Below are 26,389 nucleotides of genomic sequence, written 5' to 3'. Positions count from 1 at the left end.
TTAATAGCATATAGAGGATATAAAGGATATAAAACATACGTATGCACTAGTTATATGCGTATATGCGATAAGCGATATGCGATAGTTTTAAACGCAACTTGCAATTCTTTTTCTTCCCATGTTTTTTTTTTGTTTGTTGTTTTTGCATTGTATATCGGATAAACGATCTACGAAACAGCAAGAAACACCACCCCCTCCCACACCCCCCTCTGACACACAAACACAAACTATTGTAGTTTAGCGTTTAAAGTACGTAGCACATTCAGACAATACCAGCAAATGACAAAAAAACAGAACGATATTTATATAGAAGGCATATATACAAGCATGACATGATGATATATACAACCATATATAGTATATTCACGTATATATATACATATATATTGATATTGATATAAAAGAGCACGTGACAACCGTTGCTAGATGTAGTACAGTGCGGACACACACACGATACGATACGGTACAGAGAAGAACGAGAACAACATTTTTTTAGATGTGTTTACACAGACAGCAGCAACAGCAGCAGCAGTAGGATAGGATAGGACTACTCCTGAAAGAAGGAGTAGCCAAAAGAGAGCAATTCACGTTTAGCTAGAGGTTTATCGTAGATCGTACACAGATCGTACTAAAAATCGATCGATACTTAAGCAACTTAAGAAACTTTCTGTAGCACACACCCCACACACCAAACACACTTCTTACACACCCATGCCTCCACTGGAGGATCAGGAGCAGGAGCAGGAGCAGGAGCCGGAGCCCCCTCTGGCTGTATTTAGGTTGCGATTTCCGTGTGGCATGGGGCACGGATCATCGCTTAGGGCACGATTACTAAGAACTAAGAACAGTTTCCAGTTTCAGCAAGCAACTATAAAAATTTGTTGATTAATTTTATGTTACGACGAGGAAAAGGAAAACAGAGACGAGAGCGGGAACGAGAACGAGAACGAATCTTAAATATGTATATCTACGAGTAACGAGTAACGAGTAACTTTAGCAAGGAGGAGCCATTGTGTCATTTTTTTTTTGTCTTAGCTGTAGGTCAGAGGTAGGGTAGAGTAGAGGAGGACTCTCTCGTACTCAGAAGTATGACGCTCAAAGCGCTTTCGGTTGATGGATCGAATCGATGAATGAATGAATGTAGGTGGAGAGATGGATAATGGATTATGGATGATGGATGATAGATGGACGGGGCAAGGATATAGCAACGCATATGAAAAGTCGGTTTTAAGTGTTAGTTTCTAATTGAGGGGAGTGCAAGTGCAAGTGCAAGTGCAGGTGCGAACGAAGGGCAAAACTATATATATACATATGTATTATGAAAGCTAACAAATGATATATATACTTACTATTTATATTTCTATATATATACACGATATTAAAGAGCAGTCAATGGTTTTTTGGTTCCAGTTCCAAGAGAAGCAAAGTGTCAGTGTCAGTACCAGTGGCAGTGCCAGGGTCTCTCCCCAGTGTCTGTCCCAGTGTCAGTGTCAGTGTCAGTGTCAGGATCTAACTAATTATTGTTTCTGGCAGTTTATGTTCTGTACCACCTTTGTACCGCCGAGCATTACGAGTATATTATTATATTGTATTGTATATACGTGTACGAGTATTTGTGCAACAACTGATTTCCAGTCACTTAGTCACTTATCCAGAGCTATATGTTTTCTATATGTGTGCCAAAGTATTACTTACGCTAGTCCTATGATGTATCTTAATTTCGATATGTTGATTGTTTGTTGCCTAATTTCTAATCCCACGCAATCCGATGCAGTGCAATATACGTTTACCATTAACAAACCTTTTTGACTAATTTGTGACTAGTTTATGATTAGCTCTAAGTTTTCCAAACGAGTACGAGTACGATATCGAGACCACATTCCCCATTCCTGCTTGCAAGGCGAGTCGAGGCGAGGCGATAGTTTTCCCCATTTTCCGCACTCCTTTGCACCTGGCCAACGTGTGTATAGTACGTGTCGGTTAAGAAAGCTGCGTCAATTTGTAAACGGCTTTTGTAAATATACAAGAAATACATACATACATATACATATACACACCAGAAAACACTTGAGAGTACGGCTCATGCGTATGCATGCGAGTCAGTACGATTTTATTTGCAATACAACCTTTAAGCATAAGATTTCAACTTCACATAGTACGAGTAGCAGAGTATACAGATCCATCTGTTGCATCGGGAACAGGCAACAGCACCCTATAACAATAGCATACCATTCCAAACCATACCACATTGCCCATACTATACCATAGCGATGTATTTGAGGCTTCCGTAGCAGTAAAGAACGAACCAACACCAACCATAGTAGAACCTCAGGGGGAAACGGATATCTGCCATGCTGGGATCCACAGGTTCCCAGAAGACAGCACCGCACCCCACAGCACACATCCGTTGTTCTCCGATGAGTGTTGATCAAACATTCGTTTCCGTTTCCGTTGTGTATAAATGTAACCTTGTACTCTAACTATCTCTCTCTTTCTATCTATGGCACCCAAATAGTATCTGATATCTGATTAATTCAAAAAAGTGCAGAGCGAACACATAATTAAACACGATGAACAGCAACAAATTTAACAAACAGAAACCCTAAAACCAACCAAAACAACAACAAAAACAAAAACAACAGCAACAAATGAAACAAAGAAAATGTATTTAATAAAAATAAATATAAAAATTTCCAAAAAAAAAGGAGTCATATATTTTTCATATTCCTAAAAAAAGGATACAACTACATTATTTCGGGGCAACAGTTGTGGCAGTCGGTAGTTTTCTGAAAACCAAAAAAGTTGCCACAACAACAACAGTAGGTCGGTGTCCGATCACGAAAAGACATACCACGTCCATTTCGACTGCCATTCAGCCGAGATATACAGAGATATACACATATTTCCAACAAAATATCATTGAAAATTATTGCTTTCCAAAAACCCTTTTGCATCCGCTGAAACCAACCTTCAAATCACTCTTTCGACTCTTCTGAAACACACCTCTGTTTTTTTGGGGGAAATATCAAACTACGATGTATCTCACGAGAAAAATTGTTCTTAGCGGCCAACTATTCATGCAATATTACATGTATCTTGATCGCGTTAACACCCAAAAATGCCTCACTTTTCCGGTACAGCTTAATGTCCTTTTGGAACATGAATTTAATCCGAGTCCTATACGAACAGGCAGCCGAATCGATTCTGTGGGATTCGGTATTCGCTTCGTTTGGTCAGTTAGAAGCAGATGTTCTCATTAGTACCGGGCCAGATTGTAAAATTTCTGTTTTTTTTCGCGCTCACTCTCCATTTGATTTTCTGGTAGAGAGAATGAGAAAGCAACACTCGAGCTTGCTAGTGTTTTGCTCTTTCTTCTGTCTGTTACGTGCGTTTTCTTGCCTTACGCTGAAAAAACTGAATTTCAGATTCAAGAGAAAAATATTCGTTAAACATTTTGTTCAGCACAAAAAAAGCAAAATGTGCATACCTGAAGGCACACCACTCGAACGTAGTATGTTTTAAGTCATTGCAGAGACTGCGAACGAAATTTGCTGAATCCTACTAAAGGATGTGCTCGTAAAGCATGAGTATATCTGCTATTTTATGAATACTGTAGATTCGTGCGGGGATAATTCCGTCCCATAGTAACTACAGAGTCGGGCAAACAGGGCTTGTTCGCAGAAGGACCTATTTACCAGGATCGGGAGGTTCCCATGACGCCAATCGGTTGGCAGGACTCCCTTTGGGTTACGCAAAGAGATGAAAAGAAAGGAAAAAGGACAGAAAAAGAAAAATTACAGATGAAATCAGACGAATGGGCGAAAATGGGTAAATTTCAGATCCATTTTTCAGTTCACTTCCGTTTAAAGAGCCTTTCCATCGGGACTTTTAATTGACCAGTAAATTTATTCGATAAATGAAGCAATTTTCTATAGGATTGGGTAATTTTTAAGGTAGTTCTATTGCATTATTTTTAAATATTTTACACATATGTAGACGCTTAGTGGAAGGGGCAGTATAAAAAACCTCCGTAATCCGCGCTTCACATGACTTTTTTGCGACATTTTTTTTTTAAATTGAGTTATTTTATGTTAATCAATCAGAAGTTCGATGCTGATCCCTATTGGAGTCATAGCTGGGGGTCGCATTGGCATTTATACGTGATTTTTACATTCCAGAAAGCATGAGTATGCCATGCCCAAAAGTATGCCATGTTTTAATAAACGTGGAATTGCTTTTTTGCCATGTGTGCCATGATAAAGAAATTGCGTTAAAAATGCATTATCCTTACTTTCCCTGATGTCAATCTGATTTCAAGCGATCGGGGATAGTATACCGATCAGGAAAAGGTACAACATGTCCAGATCGGACCAGAATCTGCAGAGTTATCATATATTTGATCAGCAGAATCTGAAAATCAAATATCTCGGTTTTGAGCGCCACCAAATTGAGGGTTTTTGTTCTTAGATATTGGTGGATATGCTTTATATTTAAGTTATATGGCATAGCTCTGACGTTTCTTGTCCGTCCTGGTTGAAATCATCATTGGGAAACGAAATATTCAGTCACAAATGATCTGCATAGATCCATAGAATAAATTATGCATTTAATATTTAATTATTCAATTACGGCAAGCTCCAGTGCCATAAAATGCTCCTACAAGATTCACAAATCTCTATATTTTAGTACAGGAGTAACAAAGTCCCCAAGAAAAAAATAACTATAGAAGGTATGCGGTAGAAACTATGCCGTAAAAGCTATCAAATTGTACCGGAGATGGGGGGGTCTCATCTTTGCCATGATCAGGACATGATCTCGGTACAAAAGGCTATTTATATATAAATTTTGTATTTTATTTTATTTAATCGTTTTCGCATATTGGTTTCGTATAGTATATGTATACTCGCGTTAATGGTTTGTTTATGCATACTCATATAAAGTATTGTATATATAAAGTTGGTTTGTAATAAATTATAAGCAAGTCGGCTGCCACCGCACTCGCACTGGAAACACGAAGAATTATATACAACAGGGTTCTCGAAGAGTTCACATTACGTACACAGTATAAATTACACATTAATCGCATTAAGTACAGGCTTCAGGCTTCATGTGAAGTTTCAGCCGCAATTTCAATTGGTTGGCGTTTAGAATTAATTCGTTGATAATGGGGGCGGGGGGCGCTAAGCAAGCAGCAGGACATTGACGTGCGATTGGGGGCATTAGCCGACGATCGTCGGAAGGGGGAAGGAGTGCCATGTGTGGCTATGTGGACACTACAATAATAATTTGGTCTGCTCTGCACCAGATCGTTGGTGTGTGTGGTGTGTGGAGTGGTTGGCTTCCTTAGATGACCGCCTCGATGGCCGCTCCGCCCTCGGCGTTCTTTTTGATCAGGCTCTCCCACTGGGCGATGAGGCGGTGCGACGAGGGGGCCTCCTCCGGCGTCAGATCACAGAGCTGGGCCAGCGACATGGCCGGACGCATGCCTCCATTACAGCTGGCACTTCCATTTCCATTGCCATTGCCATTGCCACTTCCATTGGCCATTATGTAGGCATAGCCGCAGGTCATTCTTTGTGAATTGTGGACAATCTCCTGCTCATTTCTGGAAAAAGGAAATACGAAGCACCATTAGACTCATTTCGATCACATGATGGACGGCGCACTACTCACCCGTTTCTGTCGAGCTCCTGCGTGGACTGGGCATTGCGAAGTTTTCCCGGGCCATAGCAGTGCTCCTCCTCGGAGTCCTCATCGTCATCCGCCTCCGCATCGGCCTCGTCATCTGTGCTGAATATTCTGTGGAACGGAATGAATTGGATTGGTCTGGATTGAAGATCAGTCCCTTAGGAGTGGGCAGTGGCTACTCACAGCTTGTCCTGCGAGGCCCTGAGGGTGTTCTGCCTGTTCAGCTTGCGCAGACGCTTCAGCTCGGACTCCCGCGACTTGAGGTCCTGCAGCTCGCGCTGTATCTTCTGCTCCACGGGCACATAGCCGCGGCGCAGGGGTCGTCCCTCCGAGTCCCGCTCAATGGCCGCCGGCGACAGGGTGACCGTCGGCGAGTTGTTGCCGCCCGTCTCCAGGAAGGCCAGCGCGTTCTGGGCGTTCAGCTTGAGGGTCGTCTGAGTGCTGCCGTTCACGTTCCCGTTCAGGTTGCCACTGCTGCCGTTGGTCAGGGTCAGCGGGGAGGAGGGGCTGCTCATGGGGCTGCTGGGACCCACCTTGCCGTGCGAGGCGATGAAGCGCTGCATCACCCCCTTGGTGGAGCCGTTGAAGGCGAACTGCCGTTTCTGCACTCCGTTCAACTGCGGCGTGGAGATGGTGCGGGTCATCAGCTTCTGCTGCGGCGGCTCCGGGGTCAGGTTGTAGCAGTTGGGGCCGATGTAGCGCTGCTCCTGGCGAGACACCACCGTCAGCTTCAGCGGCTGCAGCTGCTTCACCAGATTGTTGCTGTTGTTGTTGTTGTTGTTGCTCTGGGAGGAGGCCGAGATGCCGGAGTCGTCCGAGTGCTGGCCGTCGAGGCTCTCCTCCTTGGTGCTGTTGACGCTGGACGCCAGAGAGGGTGTGTTCGAGTGCTCGTCGATGGGCAGCAGCAGGGCCGTGGTCTGTACCGCCGCCAAGGCCGGCTGGGCCGTGACCAGAACACCCCGGCCCTGGTCCTGCTCCTCCTCATCCTCGCCCAGATCAAGCAGCTGCTCCTGCCCCTGCGGCTCCTGATCCTGACCGAAGTCGTTGCCGTTGCCATTAATCGTGTACGTCTCGAATTCGTCCACCTGAATGGGTGGCGGGGTGGCAGCACCACCCCCGGTGGAGGAGAGCGTGGCCAGCTGGCGGTACTCCTCCTCGCGTCTCACCACTTCCTTGATCTCCTCCTGAATGCGTGTCAGGGGATCGATTTTCTGCAAGCAGCAAAAATACAAAAAATAAACGAAAAAAGTCTTTAGTCAACGGGTTCGTCATGGATGGGTGAAACCCGAGATGTGCGACGACCTCCGGCAGGAGGAAGTGTTCGTCCGATCGGATCGCATCGGAACGGATTAACCGTTAACCAAGCGAGTGACGGATCGATTCGATCCGATTCGATTCGTTGCGATGTGTAATCGAATATGCCGCAAACGGGTGCCGATCGGGGGGCAGGCGTTTCTCTGTCGCCATTCACTTTCGGTTCAATTCAGTTCAGTTTAGATCGGATCGGATCGGATCGCTTTGGTGCAAGCTTCGGTGGATGTCACACACGCACCCGCACCCGCATCCGCAGCATCGAAATCGAAATCGTGTCTGAGGGCTGCAACTCTTTGAGGGAAATCGGAGGAGCCTAATCCCCGATATGATGCTTACACAATCCGCAGACCACACGCGTCGAGTGCCAGGGAGTGCCAGGGAGTGGAGGGAGGTGGGGTCTATAGGGTGGATCGGAGCGTAACCCAAGCCAACCGACTATTGTGCGTGACATCGCCATCGACAGCAGAGTTTGCTGTTGGATTGCTCGATGGACGGATGGATGGATGGATGGATAGATGGATGGATGGATGTGTGGATAGATGGATGGCTTGGGTTAAGTGGGAGGTTCCTCGCTTGGTTGGTTCGTTCGTTCAGTTTCAAAATACTAAACCCAAAACCCGAACAAAACCCAAACACAAATCGAGAGTAAAAGTGTTTGAAAGTCTCACTTTCAGGCTTGTTTTTCCATTTTGTGTGGCTTTTTGTTGCTGGCTTTTGTTAATTGTTGTTTCTGCTTTTATGTGCCTTCCATTGTTGCATAAATTTTCGCATTTGCTGTCAAGTTAACACGATGTTTGTTGTTGTTGCAACACAATACAAAACATTCGTATATTGTATATTTTGTTAAACATCTCTTTTGGCAAATACTCGTGGCATGTGGCATGTGGCATGTGGCACACGGCATGGAAATACCCCATCAAGTATTTCTGGATAATATGCATTTTCCGAGAACAAAGAATAAATCTCTTAAGAAGAGTACAGTGAACACCCACGAATGGCGCTCAATTGGAATGCCGTTTTCTTCGAGTGAAAGTTTTCCTCAAGGAAATGACTGGGAAAATATAACATTCCGAAGCTCGAATGCAATATCTACTCGAACTCTCAATTGAAATTGTAATCTATCAACCATTTTTACTGTCTGTCAGTGGGAATCAATCCCAGAAATCGTTGGCCATGAAAGGTTTGTGGCTTTAGATCGAGAGATCTACAATTGTCAAGATTCTTTGAATTTGCTGTTCAACCAAATCGATTAGGTCATAATTATTTGATGGCTCTGATTAGCAGGAATGTCTGTAGATACTCGCACTTGTAGTACCTCTGCGTAATCTCGTGCTTTGAGATATGGCTTTCTGTTGAATGCCACTCTAATTGACCGAAGGGGCAGTGCCGTGCGGATTGCGGAGTGCAGAGTGCGGAGTGGGGATGGAGGATCCTTTCTTTTCTGGGAAAATGCAATTGAAGCTGCTCCCTCCCTCTCCCTGTGCCTCGTTTAAACTTCCATGTCTACTCGCACTTCCCGGCATCCAACCCCCTCTTCAGCCCAAGAGCCATCTTTCACACAGCAATCAGCATCCATTTGATGGCTAAATACTTCCCCTGCAGTCGGACTCCTAATTCAAGCCCTTACAGGGGGTCTCTACTGGGGTTTGCTTGGGGGAGGGGAGTGCTTTCTGCTCTTGCGGGTCACTGCGTTCGGGCTCTGCCGTTCTGAGGGCGCTTAGGGTCTCCCAGGTCTCTGACTTCTTCCATGTGGGTGCGTTGTCGCCCAGTTGTTGCCGCCGCTGTGGCTTCCGCGTTGTCGTCGCTGTCGCTGTCGCTGCCGTTGCCGTCACATTAGAAAGTGCCGCGACAAGTGCCCCGCCATGAGCAATTGTTGCCTCTTTTGTTCCGTTTTGTTGTTGTTGTTGTTGTTGTGTCACTGCTACCGCTGCAGTCACTGTTCGAGTCGAGGGCGCAGTGATTGTCACTGTCCGTGTCAGCGCCCCGATCCACCGTGGCCCATCGATTCGATGCAGATTTTCACTCAATTGTTTGGGGCAGGCCGGGGCCAGCAGAAGCAGCGGCACAAAACACCGAATCGAATCGAAATGTGCGTTTAACGACGTCGTTTTCACTTGCCGCAAACAGATAAAAGCAGAGAAAACCAGAAAGGAAGTCCGACTGTAAGCCCCCGAAGCGCCGAAGCATTGAATACTCTCTCGGACTGCAGACTGCGCCCCAAGGCTGTGGTCAGAAGCTGCTCTAAAGGTCACGACCCTGATATTCCTCAAATGGAGTTGGATTCTTTCAGAACTGCCAGATCTAACCTAATCTCTGGAATAATACGAGTGTATGTATATGTTTGCATTCCTTGTGCATAGAGTCTCGTGTGGTTGCTTTTTGGTAAAATGATATTAACCTCTGGCAAGGCAAGGGTATACAAAACACACACCAAAAAAACACAAAAAAAAACAACAACAACAAATAATAAGCAACGAAAAACTTGTACAAAACTTCCGTTTTGTGTTGGCCACAGCCACAGCCACAGCCACGGCCGCCGCTACTTGTTGCCGCCGTCCAAGTGCAATGACAGCGGCAACATTAGCCGCAACAGCAACAACACGAGCCCCAGTGGGAGCCACCATCGGCGGTGGCAGCTGGCAGCCGAAAGTCAGCTCGACAGCTGCTCCTCGCCCGCCTGTCACTTTTGGCGCGCGATCGCGACGTCTGCCTGCTTTCCCGTTTCCCGTTTCCCGGTCGAAATGTACCGCAACTGGAAATGCAAATGCCAATGCAAATGCAAATGCAAATGCAAATGCAAATGGAAGTCAAAGTCAAAGTGGAAGTGGAAGTCAGAGCCCGAGCCTGTGCTTGCCACATGCCACATGCCACATTCGCCGGGGTCAAACCTCCCATGGGCCGCATGAACAAGCGGCAGGTGGGGCAGGGCAGCCAACGGCACAGGGAGCGATACAAGCGCGACAAGACGCTACTACCACAGAGAGCACGGACCCCTGGCCACAAATTGTTGCCTGCTGCCTGTTGACAAGATCAGCAGCAAAAGAACAGCCAACAGCCACAACAGAAGTACTCGTCCACCGAAGGCAAATTGGCAAAACGAAGAGACGAAGAGACGAAGCGACGAGCATCAAAACAACAAAACAACACCCAAAGACCCACTGCGGAGTGTCCAGACGGAACGATACCCTGTTTTTCCACTCCGTTTTGACCACTCTCTCTCACACATTGAGTACTAAGAATGCTATGACATGTAAAAATCCATTTTCCCCATCTCTCTGTTGCACTCAACAAGTTATTCTAAGCCATTTCCAATCTTACGCTAAATTACCGAACATCTAGGATTTTTAATTTGTATAAAACGAAAACTTTCTAGAATTTTAGATCTTGGTATTTACAAATGTTTCGAGGGTTTTTAGGCCACACAAAATCGCTGCATTTCGGCATTTTTGATTGAAATTCATTCGAAACATTCAAATGTATTATTTTGTTCAGTTAAAATGAGTTCTTCCTGCACTAGTCTGGAATTTCGCAAGTGGTCGAGAAACAGGGGCTAACAATGATCTTCTTAAACAGAAGTGGAACTGGAAATATTGAGAACAGAAACCACAAGAAGCACAATCGAAGGTCTGAGAGGGTTCAGTCAGCATATATACCCCTTCATTCTTGGACAGAATTAATGGGTACGAAATGCGAAGCAGAATGAAATGAAGAAAGAAACGAAAGAAACGAATGAAGAAAGAAATGAACAGCAACAACAATGGGTGAACGTGACAAGAAACGTGACCGTGACTCGGGCTCCCTCTGCCTCACCGCCCGCTCTCCGATCATTCTTCCATTCCCTCTCTCTCTAGGCACATGTAGCCATCTCCCTCTAGCAGCTGATCCAAATACAAAGCTGGTGCTCTGCTGCGGCTCTGCTCTGCTTGGGTGTCTGCTGCTGCTGCTCTGCTGCGCTGCTGTGCTGCTGTCGTTTCCAGGCGAGCGATCAGCATTAGCATAACGATCATCACTAGCTCCCATCATGATGATGATCACGCCGATGATCGTGTAGTATAACACACGTATTTGGGCCAATTCGTTAAGCGTTTTCCTCAGTGACCACCGCCGCAGTTGCAGTGGCAGTGGCAGTGTCGGTTGCAACTGAAGCGTGCAACAGAATAAATGGGAATATGCAAAAGAGGGGCGTTGCCAAAAAATATTGCCATTTGGGTCATCCGTCAAGGGGCAGGGACAGAGGCAGGGACCACCTCAATTTGAATCCAACAATAAAGTACATACCACCCGAAGATGATCGTGTTAAGCTGCAGGTTAAGTCATCGGCATGACTGGCCTCACTGTCATACTCGTCCTGTTATACATTTTTTGGGGGCATGGTTCTCGGCTTCAAAGAAAGACGTAAACATTTCGTTGCAGAAATCCAAGGGGTTCCACTCGCATATACCACGTTCCACCATCAGGAAAGTTCTTCCAAAAACGAACTCAACTTCCAAGTTATACTTCTGTTATACTTCGAGATAAATAACACATACTATTGTAGCATTCGCTGGTATACTTCCGCAGGCTTCCACGATGATATGAAAGTGAAAAATATCTTCTTTACATTGAACCATCATATGATCAGCAGATACTCCTCCAAAAAACACTCGAATGTTGAAAAGTAATCAAAAGAAACCCCATTTCGATCATTGCAGACACTGCCATCCATAGCTCTAGAACTTTTGCTCGAACAACTCGAGAATGGAATTATCTGCAAGTACAAGTACAAGTATTTGGCCAATGCCATTACCTTTTTTGCTCAACTTTTGTGCCGTTGAGCGTTACCGCTTCCCAGAGCCAGCAGCAGAGCCACGATCTGATAGACCTAGTTTTTGTTGTGTTTTTTGTACAAGAATCGTGATCTCTGCAGACCACCAAAAACACCAGAAACACCAGAAAGCCGCAGACGACAAGACAGGAGAAGAGAAGTGAAGAGAAGACAATCGTTGGGAGAAATCTAAGGCGGATGCACTTGAAGCATGTGTCAATTATGACGCCATATCATTAGCATTAGCATTAGCATTACCAATACTCTTGCCATTTACCATTTGCTATTTGCCATTAGGAATGGACCGGGCCGGACCGGACCGGAGCGGACCGTTAACGGACGGCGATGTCTGTCATTAGATGCCAAGCCATGCCGAATCTTGGCCAAAAGAATTATGGCCAAAGTCACGTCGTGTTCAGGTCGCTCAGGGCGCGCTCCATTAGCGAAAAATCCACGAAAATTGGTCGAAGACCAAAGACAGAGACATGATGAAAGAGATGGGGAAATGGAAGTGGAAATGGATATGAAAATGGTGAGGGAATTGTGGGAGTAGGCGGAGCGAGAGCGAGAGCGAATTTAGGCCAAATGAAATTGTGCGCAATTTGTTAGCTCGCGTGGCTTTTCCTTTGAATTCGAACCTTATCTATCGGCGGGACGGGGCTAGTGTCAGTGGGAGGCGGAGGCGAAGGCGGAGGCGGAGACGGAAGGTATAGGAGGAGGGCATTTACTGACAATGAATTCGCGATAACGCACGGGGCCAAAGGAATATGGGCTAAAAGCTGATAAAAAGCACACACACACAGCACACATCGATTGGATCACTTAGGAGAGTGCGAGAATTTTCCTTGCGGCTCCGGCGTTCAGTTCGTTTTTCGGGGGCCAAGAGAAGGAAGGCTGCGATGCGTGACCTGGCCAAATCAGGGGCTCGAACTACAGTTTGTTTTTCAATTTCAGCTCGTTACTTTCCACAACTTGATTGCCGATTGTTTGGCCATTAATTTGGCTTTGACTTTGGCTTTCGGCTCGGTCTTGGTTTTTATTGGCTCGGGGATGGGGGTCGTAGTCATTTGGTTTTGTTAGTCAGTGATTAAATTAAGTGCCCGATGACGGGGGAGTCCACCACTCAATGGGAGAGATACGAGTGGTAGCCATCCATTTGGCACGCATGATTCACCGCGGTGAGCCCCTAGCCCTCCCAGAAGATCACGAGTATGTCATCGCAGTGGGTCATCATTCTATTGGAAAGCACCCAAGATTGTGTAGAGAATCGTAACAGGCATTAGGATTGAACTCACTCCAAAACAAAATGTCTACAAACAAAGATTTTCTTATTAAAATAAAGAGACTTCTGGGCAAGATGACCCGCTACGGTTTCAAGGCTATGCGCCTGCAGCTGCACCACAAGAACATCCAATATGAGAGGATGGATACATAGATACATGCTGTGCATCCGGATTCAAGTGAATAGTTAACGACGCCCATCAAGGTCCCCCGCCACACGACGCACCTGCAATCACCATCCCCGCCACCAGTAAAAATGTTGCCTCAAAGCTAGAATTTCTGTAACCAAAATGATCCATATCCAGATCCCGGCATTTCCAAGTTTGTTTGTCTTCATGGGAAATAAATAAATTCCATACGCATTTGAGTTTCTTCTTTCGTAGGAGGATTTCCTCATTAGAAACACTTGGGGACAGATCTTGGGGTACCCTCTGATCTTCCTTGGGGAGGTGGGAGAATGAAGCACTCCATAAAACCCGCACCGTAATGGGTGCTACCGATTGGTGGTGTGTATAACAGTTGTACAAACAGCACAAGAGTTGTATAACAGGTGCAATTTCAAGCCATTCAAGCGACATAATCCCACTCGAGGAAACACACACTTCGTACTCGTACTCGTAATCGTATTGGTCACTCAAGTGGTGCACCGTGGAGCCACCACTGTCCCAGTCACCCAGTCGACTCTCCTCCCAGTCCCAGTCCCAGTCCCACTCCAAGTCACAGTCGCAGTCGCTATGCGATTCGCACTACTCGGTACTTGGAGATGGCTAAAAAAAACAATGACAAAAACCGAACCGGAGCGAGCCGAGAGACAAATTATGTCACAGAAATAGTGCTGTGCAGAGGAGAGTGGAGTGGAGTGGAGCAGCGCTGCATGCCGATTGCCGATGGCCATGTGACCACAAAACGTGCACCGCATTATACATGGAGTCAGAGCCGAAGAGCCGCAGTCGCAGTCGCAGTCGCAGGGGCTGTGGCTGTGGCTGTGGAAGTCAAAGTCGGTTGCTTGGCCACACATTATGTCATCTGCGACCAGCCCAACCTCTGAGGCAACTTTGAGTGACAGCTGGGGCATTGACATGCACTGCGCGAGGCGCCACAGAAGAGAACAACCTACGAGTGCACTGCGCACGCTGCATCTGATGGATACACATGTATCTGTATCTGCAGCTGCAGTTCGAGTTGCGTGCGCCGCAGAGCGCTGGGTTTTGAACTTGAGGCGCACCAAAGCCACGCTACACGAAGCACGTAAAAGATACAGATACACACAGACACACACACACAACCACAAGTATATAGACTAGTATAGAGCAGATACAGATACAGATACTTCTTCTTCTGAGCGAGTATCTATGTATCTCTTTGTTGGTAATTGCCATGTTTTTGGGGGCCTCTGCCTCTTGTTTGCTGTTGTAATTGAAACTCTGTTTCATATTTTCTGTTTTCTGTCGCTGGCTGATTGAAATATGTACAACGAGCGAACGAGCGAACGAAACAATGGCAAATATTTGCGAAACGCTGCGGCGGCAGGGGTTCGGGCCACGGGGTACGGGGTACGGGGACACCGACAAGCACACTCGATTCAGATCTTGTTTCTAAAGATACACTCTGGCGGTACACGGGCCACAGTTAATTGAGTTGCTTTGTTCGAATTTTTGCCCGCTCTTCATCGGTGGCATCGGTGTTGACTCTTTGGTCTCTCTGGTCTCTCTGGTCCACAGATCAATCGGGTAACCGGCGCTTGTCTAGATCCTCGCGACATGGCCTGGCATTAGCTTCGACTACGACTCTGACTTGTGATTGATTAAAAGTGAAACCATTTCACCGACCGACCAGACACACCCCAAAGCTGGCATTAAGTTAATGCTTTCGGCTTTCGGCTTTCCGGAGAGTGCCAACAAGGTGGTGGCACGCCTGGAACGTGACAATAGCCCTGGCCTACGATCCCGGGCCTGGCCAACGGTTTTGGTAATTTCCCGCGAGAGCAGCCTAACCGTTAGCCATTCACTCCCACCCACTCTCCCACCGCTAAGCTGATCTTGAATGAATGGCCCGAAAGCCAGGCGGCCAGGCGGCCAGTCAGCCAGTCAGCCGGACAGCGGTATTTTCTTAATTTTCATTTCTTTGTGATTTTTGTGAATGAAATGCTCCGCTGTCCATCATCGTAAATGGATCCCGTGCTCTTCTGCTCTTCTGCTCTGCAGTCTGCTGTGGTCACCGTCCATGTCCATGAGGTGCTACGATGCGTCGTCCATTGTCCGCATTTATGACATTTAGCGGCCGCTTAGCTACTGCCAGACGGTTGGACAGACAGACTGACAGACAGTCAGTCAGTCAGCCAACGGTAAACTGTTTAGACGTCTTTAAGACATGCTAACTGCACTTTATAAGCGTCATATTTTGTCCGCTGCTGTCCGTCGCTGTCCGTCAGTTGGCATGGATCGTAAAAATTATCATTATCATTATCGTCGTTGGGCTATTTCTATGTTTCCCCCCCGCACCATCTCCCATCCCCATATCCCCCACATTAACGAGTATAACGTGCTCGCACCTGTTGTTGCTGTTTTTTTCTTCTTTTTGTGAAAGGTTGTGCATACTTATTAAGACCAAGTGCCATGGAAATTCATCGTGTGGCTGGGGCTGGGGCTGGAGCCGGGGCTGCCTTTCACCCGCATGGCATGGCATGGCATGGCATGGCATGGGTCGCGCGTCGAGTGGAAAGTCATTCGTTGCTGGGGGCCGAAGGGGGAAGCCGGTGGAAAACGGTCATATAACAGTATGCATTTCTAAAGAGAGCTCTGAAGAACTGATAATGATAAGAAGTGCGGGTCTTGCGGATCCCCATATCAATGACAAGATACTACCACATGTATAACAGTCGTATAAGGTTTACTTGATTAGCAAAAGTAGATTAGAACAAATACAAAATACAAATTGTAATGCATTTCATGTGCAATGGAAAAACCTTGATTTTCAATGTAGGTATAACAGTTATATAACAGTCTTATAACAGTTGTATAACAGTGCGATTTTTAATTCTGAGTGAATGGACTTTCAGTGCAGATGTAACAGTATTATAGCAATATACAACTTGTATAACACTAGTTGTATAACAGTTTGAACTTTTAATTTTTAATGAATTGACTTTTACTGCAGTTTTAACATTATCAAACTTGTCTAACACTAGTATAACAGTGGTAACTTTTAGCTTTCACTGCATTGACTTACAATACAGATACAATAATATAACAGATGTATAACAGTTATTTTAATTTGTTAATATTCAATGCATTGACTTCCTTCAATGCAGATATAACAGTTTTATTACAGCATAAGACTTGTATAACACTAGTATGACAGTTCAAAATTTATGCTCGAAATTAAATTGCTAAACAGCCAACACCTGCACACAATTTGCACAAGAAACAAGAAACGCGAAACGCGAAACGCGAAACAAAAGCAAACGAAACGAAAGCCATATCTTACGCTAATTTACTTAGGATGGGGTGTACGCTCGGACACAAAAGTATAACAACTGTCGAGAGACCTATGTATAACAAGCATCACAAATGTGATGAGTGCTTTCCCACGCTTTAGGAACAAAATGGAGGCTGTTTCCTGACGATTCGCACTAGATTAAGAGACTTTAAGATGGAGAGCGCCTAAAACTAAAATCAAAACTAAAACCAAGACCCGAGAACTGAGAACTGAGAACTGAGATGGAGACAATTGCCAAATCATGTCAGAGATAAATTTCCAATGCAAATGCAGAGAGAGAGAGAGAGAGGGACAGACAGTGGACGGCGGTGGAGTCCAAGCCAAATGGTGACTCTTTTTTCTTCTTCTGTGCTCCACTCGGAACGGGCGAACGGGCGAATGGCGGATGGCGGATGGGGGCTAACGGATGGGGGCCAACTGTCTCTGGTGGCTTATTTATGCTACTATGTTGGTGAGACAGATGATGGAGCTACTTAGTGGTAATGCGGGGACCGTTAAACACCCAATGCATTGTCACACTCACAGTATACGAGTACCAATGCAGGCGGCAGCGGAAGTGCTCTGAGAAATGGCTTCATCGCACACTGAGAAATACTACGAAATGACTATGCCATACATACTCGTAGACAGCGACACCTGTTATGCCACACAGACTGGGAATGCAAATCGGAATCAAGTAATAAATACTTCTCGAAAAAGTACCGAATATATCGAAAGGCGACGGAGTATCGATGCGGTCGATGCGATCGATGGTCGATGGTCGGAATGAGTCACCCTGTGCTCCAGGCGTTTATAATTAGCAAAGGGGCATTTTTGTTAGTTTTCAATTACTTTCGAGGCAGCGACGAATCTTATCTGGTTTCTGGTTTCTGGTTTCCTTTGCGCCGACTTTGGGCCGACATTCCCCTGCTGGTGTCTTCATTTGTACCAGCAGCAGAATGACACCACCCATATCAATGCCAGCCCTTGCAGCAACACCCCATGGAGGCAGTTAAGGGAGTCAGAGAGTGGTACACCCTGTTACAAGTGCCTGGCGCCACTAGCAGGTGTCTTCGTAAGTGTTTATATGCCCCGTACTCACACGCATACCCATACACTCACCCATACCCAGTAACGTATCGAGTATACGCTCCTGATAGGCGCTATCTGATATCATTCCGTTATCGATATACAAGTATATAGGAACCCCCACACACACACACACAGCAGGCCAACATTCAAGTTCAGTTAACAGAAATTGAGTCATCGTCTGAGAACAAGGCCGAAAACATTTCCAGGCCATTACTGATGTCAGCAGAGGTACATATTGCCTACTGATGTAACAGGATGAAGACATCATCATCATAGATGGAATGGAATGGACGATGAACGATGAGCGATACTCGTATCATTCCTATAATTAAAACCCAATAAATCTGTCGTCTGGTACTGTTTTTTGTGAGTGTTACTTGGAAAGACATTGCCTGCTAATGGAGCAGTGTTCCGATTAGATAAAGTCCCTGATTTCCACTAATAACACCCGTGCTTTATTTGTTTATTTCCATTCGTTTCATTTGCCATTTGGGAGTGTATTTTATATTGGCACCGACTATAGGTACGCTTATTGCACTTCCAACTTCCAAATAAAAAGCCGCATTCTTCAGCTAATGGACTTTATCGGGAGAGCCCAGCCCTAGAATTATGGTAATGAGCCAACCCGCCTTGGCATTCGGATGATGAATTACCAGAGAGTTATATGTCCCACCGATTTGGTTTGGCATAGGGGACATATACGAGACTGCAATAACGGTATGGGGGTGGGTGGGTGTGCGGGGAAGAACCTTATCGCTAGAATTTCGTGCTGATAATGCCGGTTCATTCTGTTATCGTTCTGTTATCATTCAATAAGCCGCAATAAGCCAATAGAACCTTGACTTACTATATACATGGGCGGCAGATAGAAGTGGCGGCTGTGCTGTGCTGTGCTGTGCTTTGCTGCAATTCGCAGGCAACTCTCACGGTCACTGCCTCTTCCACTGCCACATACGGGGCGAGCTCGGGTGGCACTTTGGGCCCAAAATTCAATTGGAATCGGAGAAAGTACAGCCCCAGACCTATTGTCTAGTCGGTGTTTGATGATGACGCTGATTATGATGAAAATTGCGACACGCTTTTGCCGCATTTCCATTTCCATTGCCCGTTGGCATTGGCTGGTGCGGTGCCATCGTCTGCCATTGACACTTGGAGACAGCCACCGCCTAGGCACCTCTTTGAGACTGTCTGTGGGGCTGGGGCTGGGGCTGGGGCTGGGGCTGGGGCTGGGGCTGTCACTTTCATTCAAATTTCATTCATTGCAGTGCGGCAGGGCAGCCCTGGTGGCCAAAACCCAATAGAAAATGATGCCTCAAAGAGCTGTGCGAAAAAGGCCTCAATGAGTTATTTGTTTGTTGAACGAGTAAGAGGGAGGTGGGAGAAGGGAGAAGGGAGGAGGGAGGGTGTGGGCAGGGTGTGCGGGGAAAATGTAAAGTAGCACAAAATGCTTGCAAGTCGAGCGAACAAAATGCATCCGCAGGGGTTCCACTCCACTCCGATGGAGGAGCAGTGGAATCCGACATGCAATCGAAAGCAGGCACCTCCACATCTGCCTCTCCTGCTCTTCTTCTGCTCCGGCTAATTGATACTCGCGTACACTCCGCTCCGAGTAGACTCGTGCTCGGGTTTGGGACTGCGATTTGGCTGGATCCACGGCCATGGCTAATTGAAAGAGAGAGTGCAGTGGAGTGTGGAGCGGAGTGTGCGATGGGGGGAGGTGCGTGCGGGTATGCTCATATGTGCCAATGGGTTAAGGTTGCCATGCAAATCGCTCAGCGAGTGCCACTGATATGGAAACGCTGCAGAAACGCGACGGAGACGCCTCCAAATGTTGCGGTAGGTCACCCACCACCCGCCACCCGCCGAACCCCGGCTACGGGTACGGGTACGGGTACGGCCTACAGTGAACGAGTTGAAGCACGAGTATCAATATCCAAATGGGGGCCAGACAATGGAAAAGTATTGGAAAGTGAGGGAACTACATAAAGGTTTCATGCAGGGCTCCATCCCCCACTTTATGGGGCCTCCGCCTCCGAATGGGGGAAAGTTTCGACATTTCGACAAATGTCTGTACGAGTATGTGTGAATGTATTTTCCATCACCTTTTGAGTCGGGGGTGGCCTTCGCGGCGGAGGGCCTTTCCAATGAAATATTTTGGCATGCTATAAAGCTGTCATCTTTATCTGCCAGTAATGGCATTCCATTCCCTGATTTTCAGTTGCGATCCCTGCGATCTTGTTACCCATTTTCCATTTTCACACATGTTGCGGATCTCTCCGACATGCAACAGTCGAAAAGTTAATTGAAAAACCTGGAAAACCCAGGAAAATCTTCATGTGGCATGCATGACAGCTCCCATGATGAACTTGCAACTTCGTATGCCCCCAAAGTTGCCTCTTCCGACGCGACGTTGCGCAGGAAATATGAATTTGAATCCAGACAAAAAAGCAAAAAAAGCAATAAAAACAATAAACGAGAAAAGAAGAAGAAGAAGGGAAACTTTCTAGAAAAAGAAAATGTAAAATCTCATTATTTCTCTTGCACGTTCTTCATCGATGTCTTTGGGGATCGGCAATCGAAGATCGCGGATCGCGGATAGCGGATCGGGGATCGGCATCGGATGAAAGATGAAGTTGATTTGAGAAAACAACTTTCAAAGCGAAGATCCATCAGATCCATGAGAAAAGAATAGGAGGAAACTGGCATCTAATCTATCATCTCCGAGTAGACTTTCCGATCCACACACAGAAAATCAATTTCCCAAGACAATCAGCGATCGGAGTCTCTAATCAAACGATCAACTAATTGCGGGTCAATATCTACATACATATGTATATCCATCGTGTGTTCGTATCTATGAGATAATCGACACCTGCGACGACACCACGACCTGACTTCATTCGATTCGATTTGACTTGTCTTCTTTCACTTTGATTGACATGCTTTTTGGGTTATGGCAAATTGATTTCTTTATTTCTCGCTCTCCGAGTGAGTTATAAAATGCGAGTTGCGACCGGGCCGGCAATTATATCAGCCAGCCAACGGTAAACGCGCGCACCATCCATCGTCCGTCGTCCATCGTCCGTAGTCCATCGTCCACCGTCCACCGTCCGATCAATTAATTAAGAAACGGGGCGAATGCATCGGCATCGCCATCGGCATATCGCCATCGGTTGTTTTTGGCTCAGGCACCGGGGATTACAGCATAAAATATAGTTCAGATAACTTTCAAATACAAAAAATACAAGAAATACAAAAAAATACCAAAAATACATAAAAGAAAGACAACAAAAAACTAAAGGAAAACATTGCATTGTTGTGGGGCACTTAATCGCTTGCCACAGACACAAAATCCTAACGGTTCCTCCTCTCGCCCCGTTCCCCCCATTCACTTTTCATAGGAAACCCCGAAACCCCGAAACTTCAGTCGAAGTTGAAGTCGAATTTGAATTTCTAATCGAAACAAATGCTTTATGGTCGTCTTATTATTATCATTATTCAGATTTGTGGAGCTTAAACGATTTCGTAATCTTTTTCTTTTTTTTTTTTTTGTTTTTTCTGTGAGCATTTCGCTTTTACACCTCGGAATCTCTTGGTGTCTCTCCAATCTCCATCTTCCATCTCCATCTCGATCTCGATCTCCATCTCTGGGTCTTTGCCTTTCGGGTTCATTGTCAGAATCGACCGAGTGACTTTTGGACGGACCGGTTTGTTGTTTGATTCGTTGACGGTTGACGGTGAAATTTATGATGCATAATATTTGTTTTATTTGCCATTGTTCACGCTCATAGCGCCCATATACATGTACGCACTCGTGGGCTGCACTCCGGGGAAAGAGTTTCGAAAAGAGTTTTCGTAGATAACGCACGGAGGAGATGCAATTCCCAGAAAGCCACAAGAAAACACAGTCCAAGTGGTTCCCAGAATCCCACTTCGAAGTCCGAAAGGGGAGTAAACGGAGTAAATTCACCCGATCCGTGTTCATCCGTGGGTTCACCCATTCATTGCAGATTATTGCCCATCCCATTAGGTTTTCTTCGAGTCAAAGGTCACACTTGGAAGTTAGGGTTCACTGTGAGGCTTCTGCAGGGCGAAAGATGATTGACTTGACTATTCGAATGGAGCTCCACTTTGGAGCAGACAAATGAATCGCTCGAATGATGGATTCCCTACGTTAGATTTCCATACGAAACCCACACACACATCTGCTTCCAGGAACAACCTCCATTCGGAGCGCTTCTTACAGGGTTTTTCTTTCTTTCTTGCTCCAGTTTCAGTTTCACGGCCCAAAAGATCTCATCTTTTTCGGTTTCTGGTGGGCTTTCCGTGGGGTGGGGAGGGAGAGTTTTGGTGGCTCCAACCAGTAACCAGTAACTGTGTTAATTATTTTCTTTCGAGCGCTTGCCAGAGGTCAGGAGTCACCGACCCTCAGACATTGACCCCCACCTTCTGCGAGGCCCGCGGCGATCGTCGAACGACAAGTTTCGAGCTTTGTTTTTTGTTTGTTTTAAGAGTATCTTCAATGGTGTTTCTTTTATTATTTTTTCTCATTTTTGGCGTACTTTGCGTGTGTGTCCGTCTCTCAGTCGCTCTGAAGCACTCCCTACGGTTTTTATTCATCTTTTCTTTGCCTTTCCTTTGGTTTTTGGATGCATGTAATTACAGTCAGACGGTGGGTGGGGGAGGAAGAGAACCAGCCCTCTCTCTTCACAAAATATCTTCTATCATAAGTATCTCTTGGCTTTGGGGCTCTAACAAGATCAGGTAGCTGTCTGTCTGTCCGTCTGTCTGTCAGTCTGTCTGTCAGACAGACTCTGTACCCTTTCCTCCATAATTATGGTCATTATTTTCGGGTTTTTGGTGTGGGATTTATGTACATTTGTTTGACTGAAAAGTGCATTAAATAAAGCCATTCATTAGGCATTTGACAAAGCGGCTTTCAGGCTTTCAGGCTTCCAGGATCAACGCTTGGGTGTCGGTTTTTGTGTATTTTATTTGCATTTTCTGTGTACCGGTTTGCCCGTCCCGGCCATTTTACTTTCAATAGCAAAACGTGAACATTTTACTACAAGTCCGACAAAATGCCGTTGTCGGACGTCTCCCGTCGCATGTCCGGCGTGTCCGCGGTGTCCGCGGTGTCCGCTGTGTCCGCAATGCAGAAAAAAGCAAAATTTTAATAGACTAAAAAACAACTGCAACAAAATGATGCGTCAAATTCTAACCGGTTTCGGTTTCGATTACGATCTCGGTCTCGGTTTCGGCGTTTTTTCTTATTTTTATTTTTAGTTGGGGGTTTTTCTAAATACGAAACGAATCGGAGGAAAAAGTTGAGCAGGACCAAGGCCTGGCCCTTTCCCTGGCCTTTACTCTTTACGGAACTGAGGCCTAACCTATCCATCCGTTTGGCTGGCTGACCCACGAGATCCCATCATGGAGTGATCTTCAGCTTGGCCTGAATCGCATCGGGGAGATCCTCAAGCTCAATCTTCTGCCATGGCCAATCATCAGCCGGTCTCAATCACTTGACCATGTCTGCCCCTTTGCCCCCTGCCCCCTGCCCCCTCAATCCACTCCACTCCGCTCCGCTCCACTCCATTGTTCGTCGTCCATCGTCTGTCGTCATCTTGGAACCGCTGTCCATTGCAATTCTTGAGGCATTTTTCGTTCGTTTCCATTTATTTGGGTCACGGACAGTCATCTCTGCCCCACTCTACTCTGTCTGCCTCTGACTCTGCCTCTGCCACTGAGTGTGTTCTCTACAGGTTTTTCGACTTTTACTTGCAACTGGGAACTGGCATTGAATGTTGAATGTTGACTGTCGTGTGGCTGGCTCTTTTGGATGTCGGTGGTTCCGTGTTTCTTCTCTTGAAACAAAACCGAAAATTCATTTTTTAATTGTTTTCTTTTTCCTCGCTGTTCTCATCTCATCTCACTTCGGCCATGCTGTTGATTAAGCTGTAAAAACAGCTGTTATATTTATGCTGCTGTCGGGCTGTCTGGCTGTCTGGCTGTTTGTCTTTTGGTCGCTTGTCGTGTTATTCTGCTGTCACTTGTCACCTGATAAGACAAGGTTTTGGACGCCGTGCATTTTCCCTATCATCCCTTCCACCATATGCACAGTCTGCACAGACTATAAGTAGTCCCTATCTGAGTCCCTGTCGTTCTATCCTCACATATTCTGGCAGTCCAAGATCATCCTATATCGCACACCTTCCTTGGGAGATCTATTATTGGGAAATTGATGTTTTCCGGTTGGTCAGAAAAACCAACAAATTTTGGATAATAGTGGATTGTTGATCTTTTAAATTAAATTCTATCAATTAGGGTATCTAATAGTTCGGTTCCCTATCTCTCTCTCTCTCTCTCTGTCTCCCTAATCGTCTTTCCTAATCGTTTTGAAACAGATTGTTTATCGAACTTGACATTTCTGGCACACTTTTTGGCTTGATGGGAGGTAACGCCGTCGTCCGCAGCTTCTCCAATCTTCTTAGCAGATCTTCTTGCTAGATCTTCTTAAAGGCAGGAGGGAGATTGGAGTCGGGAGGTGGGGGGTGGGGGGTGCAAACAAAACAATAGAAAAGAAAAGAAAATTTCACTGCTGCGGCCATGACTGGGCGATTGCACTCCGTACAAAAAAGATCACCATGGGGCTGCTGGCTCCCAAAAAAACACTCCACACTCCACGTAGGTTTGGTGGGGATGGGGATGGGGATGGGGGCTACGCGGCGGCACTGAAAATGGCAACTGTGCAAATAGCGAGGACAACAACAACAACATCAACAAAACAACAGAGAAACAGACAAAAACAAAACCAACAATGGTACACGCGTGGGTGGAGAGGGGGTGGTTGAAGACTGCAGAGTGGGAGAAGGAGAGCAAATAACATAAAAGTACAAAAAAAAAAAAAGAAAAAAGAAAGAAAGAAAGAAAGAAAGAAGCAGCAGAAGAAGATGATGAGAAGGAACAACAAAAACATGTAAATGGAAAACCAAACAAAATCGTTTGATGTACAATGAGGACGTTGTTGTTTCTCTCTGTCTCTCTCTTTGGTGCTGCTATTGTTTCTCCTCTTCCTCTTCCCTTTCTTTACGCTGCTGTTGTTGTTCTTGTTGTTTTTGTGGGTTGAAATAGTGGAGAATCAGTGAGTGGAACGTCACGGCAGAAGCACAAGAACAGCAGCAGCGCAGCCTCAGCCTCAGCTTCAGCTTCAGCCTCAGCGTCGACGTCGGCAGCATGCGGGGGCGGCGTGCGCCAGAGTTCAATGCACAGGGGAGGAGGAGGTACAGAAGGAAAGCCCATGAAAACAGGATCGAGAGACACAAACGGAAGGATCATCCCGATCATAATGAAACCAGGAAAACAGACCCAAATAGAAGGCTCTTTCTAGTAAAAAAAAAAAGAACGAGAATCCCCGATCACGGGAGGAACAGAAACAGGCCCCATGGAGGAGAATCTTCGATCAAATGTGTCCACGAGGAGAGCTTTTGCGATACATTTGTTTTCGTTCACACTTTTCACAGGGTCACCCCTATCACTTATCACTGTACGGGTGGGTGCCAAGCAGCTACCACTGTACTGGTACTGGTTCTGGCCCCAGCGAGGGTTCTGTTCTTCCTTAGCATTTATCACTGTACGGTGTACGATATACGGTGTACGAGGGACTGGTACTAACCTCTTCAACCTTTTGCTGCATTTTGGTCAAAGTTGATTAAGTGTCTCGTTGGTGTCACGCTGCAAGCTGCAAATAAACGGTTGATTTTACAATCGTACGGAATAAGTCACTCAACAAAAACAAAATTGACAAAAAAAAAAAGAAGCGAGTGTGCCGCAGAGTGCACTTTCACTGTCGCGGCAGCAGATTAAGTTTATTATATATTATTTATTACAATTTAATGATTGCTGTTGTTCGATGGGAAATGTTCTCTCGGACGATCCGTGGTTGCGCGCGCGCAAAGCTCCAGAAAGCAGAAGACAAAACAACGCGGGAAGAGAGAGCACGACCAGCACGCAAGGGCAAATATTAATATATATATTTTTTCGACAATATATATATCAGGGATATATCAGCGGACTTTCCGATTTCAGAAAAAATTCGACACTATTTTTCTGTTGTTTTCTTGTCCGCGGCTTTTTTGAAAATGGTGGGAAATGGGGGAGGCAAGGCCCGTGCTTTCAAATACACCCGCTTTCAGATGTTGCTCGGCCACATGTGGCTAGAAAACATGTTGCCGGCAAGGTAAAACAAGTTTGGAGCACGAGTAAAACGAGTAAAATAGCACGCATTAGAGCTAAAATCCACCCCGATACTTAATTTACCATGAATGTTTACAGGGCTTGTACACAAATATGAGTTTTGCGTTCCAAGTATGAGTTTCGGCAGTTATCGATACCTGGCGGTATCGATGTATGAATTTAAATTATTTTATTATAGATAATATTCATTACTGGATGGCATGTGGCGAAGCTCTACCTTTCTGTTTTCTTTGTTGAGTAATTTAAAGAATTAATGTTCTTAATGAGTTCGTTCGATTATGTTCCCTCTCCAGCTTACACACTTTACACACAGCTTTCTTCAATAGTATCGGTATTATTATAGCGATGTAGAAATCATGTAGATCATTTCATACCTGTGCAGTTGCCATGTAGCGATATGAACTCAGCTTTGTGGACATTTTGACCTTATTTGTTCGATCCATATTCCATCAACAATGGAATGGAAAATGGATTAATTTA

The 26,389-nt window shown here is 45.7% G+C and overlaps 1 protein-coding gene across 1 annotated transcript; it reads right to left on the bottom strand.

Moving 5' to 3' along the window:
* Window positions 1–5,118: 5,118 nt before the first annotated feature.
* On the bottom strand, window positions 5,119–25,739 carry LOC6596934 (ras guanine nucleotide exchange factor Y). The gene is made up of 5 exons (XM_026989839.1): window positions 25,543–25,739; window positions 25,329–25,394; window positions 5,872–6,899; window positions 5,674–5,799; window positions 5,119–5,605 (listed from the first exon to the last, which is right to left on the bottom strand). Exons 2-5 carry the CDS (start codon window positions 25,347–25,349, stop codon window positions 5,344–5,346), a joined length of 1,437 nt encoding a protein of 478 aa, XP_026845640.1. The 5' UTR covers window positions 25,350–25,394; window positions 25,543–25,739; the 3' UTR covers window positions 5,119–5,343.
* Window positions 25,740–26,389: the final 650 nt, after the last annotated feature.

The sequence above is a fragment of the Drosophila persimilis genome, unplaced genomic scaffold (assembly GCF_003286085.1).
Source record: "Drosophila persimilis strain 14011-0111.01,24,50 unplaced genomic scaffold, DperRS2 tig00000431-arrow-pilon, whole genome shotgun sequence".
Taxonomy (NCBI): domain Eukaryota; kingdom Metazoa; phylum Arthropoda; class Insecta; order Diptera; family Drosophilidae; genus Drosophila; species Drosophila persimilis.
Note: the sequence above shows the minus strand (reverse complement) of the source record. Positions and strands in the feature narration are given on the sequence as shown.